General features: G+C 38.5%; 1 protein-coding gene across 3 annotated transcripts in view; it reads right to left on the reverse strand.

Moving 5' to 3' along the window:
- The window catches only part of LOC133443678 (pleckstrin homology domain-containing family A member 7-like), a 191696-nt gene extending 186056 nt beyond the window's left edge, over positions 1-5640 (reverse strand). For all 3 annotated transcript variants that reach the window (XR_009782678.1, XM_061720812.1, XM_061720810.1), the window contains exons 1-3: positions 5509-5640; positions 5352-5428; positions 5167-5224 (exon numbers count right to left, since the gene is read on the reverse strand). Coding sequence is in view for 2 of the 3 variants with exons in the window: in XM_061720812.1 (XP_061576796.1) it covers positions 5167-5224; positions 5352-5428; positions 5509-5600 (227 nt within the window). In the remaining variant the exon portion in view is untranslated. The remainder of the gene's footprint in view (positions 1-5166; positions 5225-5351; positions 5429-5508) is intronic.
- Between the last annotated feature and the right edge of the window lie 3722 nt (positions 5641-9362).

Genomic DNA, 9362 nt, shown 5'->3' on the forward strand with positions numbered 1-9362 from the left:
TTGGGGGCTACAGCAGCTCGAAGTCGAACAAAATGAACGCAGACGTAATAAACGATGAAAATAAATTATGAAAGTATGAAAAATAAAAAATACAGTAAAAAAGAAACTGAAACTGAAGTGTACTGTCAACTAAATGCACGTATTTGCATGTATACATATATATAAATGTGGGTTTATGGGTATGTGCATATATATACACATATATATATATATATATATATATATACATATATATACCTGTATATATATATATATATCCTCCCCCGTTTCTGTTTGTACCTGGTTGTCTCTTTTATTCTCTTTTATTCTCCAATAAAACCAGTTACACATTCACCAGCAGTCCGACGATGGGTTCATAGACAGACCATGTAAACACCAATAACCCCTTTGAATAACCAGAATTTGCTCATATTCCGGTTTTTAAAAACCTGAATATGACCTCTGGGTTACTCCTTTTAAACCTGAATATTGGGTCATGTAAACGCCAAACGGAATATCCCCATCAAACGGAACAGGAATTTGTTTTCTGCACATGTTCTGTTCACAAGGAATCCTGGTCTTTTGAGTCCAGGAAGTTCTTATAAACACGGAGAAACGCAAGACCAGGAGGAGACTAATCACTTCATAAATGTAATGAAGGATATGAACATTTCTGCATTTGTAGACGGTAGAAAGTACCGGGATAGAAGATTTACAAGAAGGTGAGAGAAAAGTTGCGCAAAGCAGCATTTGTTTTGAATTTGGATACAGGAAGAAGAAGCGGAAATGACGGTAATTGCGTCATCACGTTCTCCGTGCGTCGCTGGTTTGATCCAGATATCCCGAATGATTAATTACCATGTAAACGGAATATTCCGAATGTCTCAGTAACCGGAATATTAGCAATAACCTGAATTTTGACTGCATGTAAACGTAGTCATTGACGTAAGATGCTCCGATCGACTGTATCAGAGGCTTTGAAGGTCAATAATAATCCCTATTGATACAGTGATGAATGAGGGAGGGGGTGAGTGAGTTATTGGGTCTGATCCTGATGGATGAGGAGGTCTGTCCTCGGTCCGTCCTCGGAACCAGAACTCCTTCCTGCTGCATCTTCCTCTCTCAAACCTCTGCTTGGAATCTAACAGTGTTTTATTACGCCGACCCGTCGGGTCACCACGGTAACCACGGTAACCACGGAGACGCCTGGCTGTCTTTGATAAGTGGCGTTCGCCAACGCCGGTCTGATCCCCAGCCAGGCCCGACCGTGGGCGGCCCGAGACGGTGGACCTCAGTGAGTCCAATCAAGGGGGGGGGTCGTCACGGTAACGCGCTTAGCAACCGGCTGTTTCTAGTAACTCAGCGGGTCCAGGATCTGGGTCTGGACCTGCAGATCCAGACCTGCAGATCCAGACCTGCAGATCCAGACCTTCATGAACAGTACGAACTGAAGTCTGAAGTTGAGTTTAATGCACGGAAATGAAAATTTGTGGCCGAAACCGAAACCGAAAATAATAATAAACACTTGGCCGAATACCGAACAATACCGAACATGGTTCTTCAGCGTTTTTTATTTATTTTGCCAATTTTTTCACCATTGCATAAATCAAATAAATTTGATTTAGGCATGCTTTTCAAAGAAAAAAATCTTTTACAAAATTACAAGGTAGAAAATATTTATTGAACATAAAAAAAATGAAAATGTTTTAATTTCCCAGCATTATGTTGTTTTGGTTCCACCTCCTGGTGAATGTTAGGTAAAATTCTTATGTGGTTACTCTTTGGTTGGCCAACGATTTATTACGGGAGCGGCCAGTCTATTAGGTAAAATTATTATGTGGTTGGTTTTTGGTTTTGGATGATGTCATGAGTTCAGAGGTCTTGTTTACAAACTGATTTATTTGTTACACACACAGCCCCGGATGTAGACAACAGGTCCTGGAAGCAGATCTAGTGATTCATAAAAGAAATGAACGAGTTTCGCAGCAATAATGTGTTATTTAGACGCTGCATCGTCTGTGTCCCGCGGTGCCCCGTTCACTACCGTTATATGGAGAAGAGGCTTGCGAAAAAAAAACCCTAATATCTTCCGAAGGACTCCAAATGACACCAAACTTGCCTGGGTGAGTATACGACCATATACGTCCAGGTTGTAAAAAACCGAACTTTCCCTTTAACGAAATTGTTTTTTCAATTTTAGTTTTCGTTATTTTGTTCGTTTTCTTGAACGATAATAACACTCCCCCCCCCCTTCTGGTGGTCATTACTAGCAGTTTCTGATTACACTCAATGCGCTGTGTGTGAGTTCCCCCCTCTATTGCTGCGTTCCATTTACCTCGGAAGTCGGAACTCGGAACTGGGAATGACATCACAGCCGAGTTATCAGCGTTCCAGTTACAAAGTAGGAAAACAAGTTTGTAGTTCGCATATACCACATGAAAAATGTAAATTACACTACAGCAGCATATATATATGCCGAACAATACTTGTATACGACTGATTTAGTGTGACCAAAACTAGAATGAAGTGCTACGAATTTTTACAGAGCTCTCTTCTACTGTTTACAGCCGGGGCAGCCATCTTGGAATCTGAACTCGGGGGTGGTGAAGCTTCTCCCACTTTCCCAGTGGGAAATCCCACTTCGAGGGGCGTTCCAGTTGAAAATTCCGACTGGGAACTGGGAAATCCCCACTTCCGAGGACAAATGGAACATGGAGCATATGTTCTTAGGGTGTGCTGACAAACATTTAGGGGGGTTCAGCCCACCAAGGGGGCCCTGACTCAGCCCACCAGAAAAGTTTCTAGAACCGCTACTGCCAGGCGCTCCCTCCTCCATCTATGTGCCTAATCCCTTCACTTCACACAGGTCACACACACACACACACTGCAGCAACGAAGTAGCCCTTCACAGTCAACAATCGTTCTCCCCAGTCCCCACTCATGATGAAACTGTGAGGTGAGCATTGAGCAGTCAGAGTCGTTAGTTACTCAATTAGCCCATATTGATATGCAAATTAGCGCATACCATTGTAGTAGCTAAACAAATAACTTGTCACTGTGCCTGCCAGACAGGTGACTTTAGGCAAGGCTACCATGACACACCCAGCCAGCCATCATGCTAGCCCGCAGTAAAGCGGGTCTAAATGGATGCAATGTCTTTTGAGAAACAATATGGGCATAAGTGAAGAACATATTTTCAAACAGGTCTCTTGTTTTCTGAATGAAATTAAGCCCTTCAGAATCGCAAGTGGCTGCTTTACACAGCCTGTCTGATGTGATGATGACGATATGCTATAGCTTGGCACGCTTTTCTTTCTTTCTTTCTTTCTTTCTTTCTTTCTTTCTTTCTTTCTTTCTTTCTTTCTTTCTTTCTTTCTTTCTTTCTTTCTTTCTTTCTTTCTTTCTTTCTTTCTTTCTTTCTTTCTTTCTTTCTTTCTTTCCCTATTTTGAAGCCTACCAACTTCTAACCAGTCAGATTTGTAGAAAATGTGTATGATTGATTGCTATATAAGCTGATTCACACAACAGTTTGAGTGAATCCAAAAAGAGACAATTTGCATGAATGTGTGATGAAATGGCCTTAAGTAGCCTAACTAAATAATACAATGTGATTTTCAAATGTTCGTTTCCAAGACAATTAAGTCTTAAAGTACATTTTCTCAGATTTATTGGTGTCTTTCTAGTCACACAATTGAATAGTCAGTGTTTCCAATACACTGATCTATTTGTGGTAGTAGGTACACCCTAAATAGATTTTGACCCCCACAAATACTGCCACATAATAATTTCAACTAGTTGACTGCAAACTCCTGCTTTAGCTTACAGTATATTATTATCTTGTCGGAATATTATTCCAGCCAATAAGTTAGGAAGTTCCATTTGATTTGATTTAATTTTACTTTTGTTTTGCCTACAAAGCAAAATGTTACTTTACTTGAGTCTCCCCTGAAGTGATTTTGGTATTATTTATGCAAGCAAAATTCTACCATAACCTGTATGCAGAATATATATAGGGAAACAATTATTTTTTCATCGCTGTAAAACCACAGAACAGTAAAGAAGATATTGATGTGTATAGGTCTTCATAGATCTAGTCTCTTCATTTTGACCTCAAAGTGCACCAGATTGATCCACTTTTACTTAAAATCTACACATTTTTCTTCCGGGGGGGCATGACCCCGGACCCCCCTAGGGGTTCTGCGGTCCATGAACTTTGGGGAGGCTGAGCCCCCCCAAAGCTCTGATGCTAAAATCACCCCTGCCCCCAGGTATTGCCCCCCCCGGTACTCACTCCAGGAAGTATCCGCCCCCCCCAGGTACTCACTCCAGGAAGTATCCGGCCCCCTGCTCCGTGAACACCCCCCCCAGGTATTACCCAGGGGCGTCAATTGGGTATGCAGGTACGGCAGCCGCCACACCTCGGCTTCAAGGGAAAATGTAAATGTTTGTTTTTTAAATAAGTTTATGGAATTACTCTGTCTATTTGTATTGATTATTCTATTATCTAATACATATAAAATAACTACAAATGCAAATCAGAACAACATGATTGATTTCACTAGTTATTACACTGCAAAAACTCAAAATCTTAACAAGAATATTTGTGTTATTTCTAGTTAAAATTATTAAATTTTCAGTCAAAAAAATCTCATTACATTTAAGACAAGACTCAAAAACTCAAAAAAAAAAATTTCACCTGTTTCAAGTAGATTTTCACTTAAAATAAGTAGAACATTTTTTTTGCTTGTAATGAGAAGATAAATCTTGTCCCACTGGCAGATTTTTCTACTTATTTCAATTGAAAATTTACTTGAAACAGGTGAAACTGGTCAAATAAGTTATTTTTCTGACGATGACTCTTGTTTTAAGTGTAATGAGACTAAAAATGACTAAAAATGAGGCATTTTAACAAGAAATAAGATCAATATTCCTGGTAAGATTTTGAGTTTTTGCAGTGAGCGAGACTGCATTTGAAAAAGTTCCAGTTTTCTTGACCACACAGATCAGCTACATAGCAGACCTCTGTGATGAGTATTTGCTGGACGTGTTGATTGATACTCTAGTAGAATTATGTGACTCGTAACCTTGCCATACCTTAGCTTCCACTGAATTGACACCACTGGTATCCCCGCCCCAGGTATTACCCCAGGTATTACCCCAGGTATTACCCCCCCCCCCGGTACTCACTCCAGGAAGTATGCGGCCCCCTGCTCCGTGAACGCCTCCTCCCAGCCCCGCGGCAGGTCTGAAACACAAACGCACCACGGGAAACTTTTATCCGCGGGAGCCGCACGGGGGGTCTGCTGCGCCTGCGCGCCCCCGGCCCCGGTGGGGGGTCTGCTGCGCCTGCGCGCCCCCGGCCCCGGTTTTACCTGAGCGGGTCACGTGGCCGGAGCTGACCGCCTCCCCGGACCCCGGGTGCAGCCAGGTGGTGGTCCGGGTCTCCTCGCTGGGGGGAGAGACACCTGTTAGACCTGTTAGAGCTCCCCCCCGTCCCCCCGGACCCCCCGGACCCCCACACCCCCTCACCTGATGAAGAACACCCGCCCGTCCCGCCGGACGCCGTAGGACCAGCGCGGCGGGAGCCGGTCCCGGTCCCGTTGGTCCCGAGCCGCCGCCATGATCCCATGTATCCCGCCGCAGGTCCGTCTCTGGTCTCCCGGGAGACGCCGCTTCAGGGACCGGCCGGAGGCTCGGACATCTCAGTACTCACGCAGGTTTCTGCCTGTTTCAGGTGGCTGGTGGTAAAAGATTACACTTCTGTGCGGGGGCGCCTCCAAACATGTTTCCTAGGGGGGCCAGATGGGGCCAATTCAATTCTTGGGGTGGACACCAAAACTAAAAGTCAACATTAAAGGACTTTATTATACTGTTGTAATATACAGGCTCAGAATTACTTTTTTTTTTTTTTTTTTTTTTCACTTTCTAACTTGTCTGCATATATATTAATGGTTAATACCATGTTGGTAAAAACTTAAGGCATATATATGTATATATATATATATATATATATATATATATATATATATATATATATGTATATATATATATATATATATATATATATATATATATATATATATATATATATATGTATGTATATATGCATTTTAATATATCATATATTTCGTTTATTTTCGTTTATTTATATATATAAATATATTTATATATATAAAAAATATATATATAAACTATATATATATATATATATATAAACTATATATATATATATATATAAATATTTTTTTTAATTATTATTATTAGGGTCAGAAATACTTTTTTTTAACTTTCTAACTTGTCTATTAATGGTTAACACCATGTTGGTAAAAACCTAAGGCATATATATATATATGCATTTTTAATATATAATATATATTTTAATAAATCAAATATTTATTAATACTTTTTTGTGTGTATGTATGTATATATATATATATATATATATATATATATATATATATATATATATATATATATATATATATATATATTGTAATATATCATATATTTATGAATACATTTTTGTATATATATATATATATATATATATATATATATTTTTTTTTTTTAATTATTATTATTAGGCTCAGAAATTCTTAATGAAACATTGACTGATATCCATTTGGCCCAAATGATTTGGGATGAAATGCATAACTGACGATAGAATCTATGTGACCGGCAAGTGTTTTTTTTTGTTTTTTCTATTGAGGCGCCCTGTTGGCGCCACTGCTTCTGTGGCCATAAATTAATGCATTTTGGGCTCAAATTAGGAATTTGTGGCTATGAATAAAATAATGATTTCATGTTCCTAAATTAATATTTCTAGCGTTTAAATTATTATCTTTTGGCAACATTTGAAACATTTGAGGTCACACATTATTTTTTGGGCTCAAATTAATATTTTGTGGTAATTAGGATTATGTGGAATCAAATAAGTGTTGTGTGTCAAACATATTGTATTTCTTAGCCTCTAATTGGTATTTGGTGACATAAAATTACACTTTTGTGGCCATACATTAATGTGTTTTGGGCTCAAATAAATATTTTGTGGTCTTTAATAAGCATTTTGTGGAATCGAATTAGTGTTGTGTGTCAAACATATTTTATTTGGCCTCTAATTGTATTTGGTAGTGTAGAATTAGACTTTTTGTGGCCATAAATTCATATTTTTTGGGCTAAAATTAGATTTTTTTGGGCTCAAATTAATATTTTGTGAAAGGCAATACGATTTTGGGAGGATTTTAAAAGTTCTAAAGCAAAATTGCAAACGTGACATCATTTTAATGTATTGTAATTGTGTTAAGGTTCTAGTAGGGGCTTCATGAGGACACTGAACATTTTTTTAAATAAATTAACTTTTACAAATCTTAAGAGTTTCAACTGATGGCTAGCAGGAGCTCCTCCAGACCAACCAGAACCAGTCACGGTGCTCCGTTACCAAAAATAACTGCTGTTAATAAAAATAACTACTGTTACTAAAAATAACTACTGTTACCAAAAATAACTGCTGTTACTAAAAATAACTACTGTTACTTAAAAGTACTGTACCTAAACATAACAGCAAAGATAAAATATGAATGAAGCTCTGCTCAAAATAAAGTGCAGCAAAATAACCCCCGGTGGTCGTCATGGACGTGACCCGTAACCATGGAGACCAGAACTGGTTTTAAACCAGACTGTAAATATGTTTTTGTGGGCTCAAATTACTACTTCAAGCCAATTTCATATTTGATCTTTGTCAGTAAGGCAAGGCAAGTTTATTTGTATAGCATAATTCAACACAAAGTAATTCAAAGTGCTTTCCATCAACATTAAAAGCTGGGAAACAGGGGGGGGGCTGGATGAAAGAAGGAGGAAGAAGAATAATATAATAAAGTCTAAATGAAAACTCAAAAGTGAATTAAAGCACATTTATTTATTCAAAATATTTTCAGTTTAAAAAAAGTTTATCAGTGAAACATTTACATTTTGTCATTAACAGTGTAGCTCTGGATGAAGGAGTGAAGGTGATGAAGGAGTGAAGGTAGAATATCTCTGGATGAAGGAGTGAAGGTAGAGAGCTGCTAAGCTCTGGATGAATGGGCTCAAATATTAAAGATTGTCATTCAGCTCTTGAATCCTGAATAAAGATGTTGTGGAAACGAAGGCTGTAATTTCTACCCGACGACAGATGAGTCAGGATCTCGTCTGAAACCTCTCCCCGTCAGCGGGTTCAGGTTAGTCGGACCAGACGTGTCGTCGTCGTAAACAACGGCCTCCGTCAGCGTTGTATCTGAGTCACTCGTCTGGCCCTGCGAGCTCATCGTTTCCCCAGAGACGTGTGACGGCTGCTGGAGACGACCAGGGCCCGGATTCACCAATATGTTCTTAAGAACGATCCTAAGAAAGGTCTTAAGATCTAAAATTAAGAAGTTCATAAGAAAGTTCTTAAGTGCAATTCCTCAATATTTTCTTAAGAACCGTCTTAAGAACTGTCATTTCTTACGAATTTCTTATTTTTCCTACTTAAGAACTTCTTAAAATATGTCATTGCATTGCACGCGCCAACAAACAACATTTATATATATATATATATATATATATATATATATATATATATATATATATATACATATATATTATATACAGGTAGTTTGGGTCTTAACCGTCAGTCACTCACTAAACATGGAGAAGGAGAAAAAGAGATGCAGGAACTTTTCAAGGTTTTGGTGGATGAGATTAATGTGCGAAAAAAATACTATTGGGGAAAATTAATAATAATTAACTACCACGCTAACTAACATGCTAAAAAACAGTTAACAGGCTCTTTGTGTAATTAATTACAAAGTATATCCTCAAACTAAGACCTACTAGTCTAAACTTATCTAAAATGTGTTGAAAAAGGTGATATTAGAGTCTTATTATTATTATTATTATTATTATTATTATTATTACCTTTTCACAGAAGAAATTTTAAGACAGGTCAAGGTCGTCTTAAAGTTAAGAAAAAAGTCAAGAACAAATTTGAGAACTTTTATTTCAAGAATACCATTTTTTTCTTAAGTTTTTTCTTAAGAGAAACTTAAGAAGAAAGTTGAGAAAATACTTAGAACTTTTTTTGGAGAATATGACTTCTTCTCCTTTTTCCTCTTAAGACTGAACTTAAGAAAAAAAATGACACTTAAGAAGATTTTTTTCTTAAGAATGTTTTGTGAATCCGGCCCCAGCTGTCCGTCACGCCGGCTGGCAGCCTGTAATCTCAGGATCACACCTGGAGCAGCTCACCTGAGCAGCACCTGAGCAGCTCCGTCACCAGGAACCTGCAGGAAAACAGTCATTTGGAGGGGGGTGGGGGGGTGTCCGGGCCGATCGATGATTCATGCCGGCAGTAAACCTGATTCCTG

This window comes from Cololabis saira, chromosome 5, assembly GCF_033807715.1.
Source record: "Cololabis saira isolate AMF1-May2022 chromosome 5, fColSai1.1, whole genome shotgun sequence".
Classification (NCBI taxonomy): domain Eukaryota; kingdom Metazoa; phylum Chordata; class Actinopteri; order Beloniformes; family Belonidae; genus Cololabis; species Cololabis saira.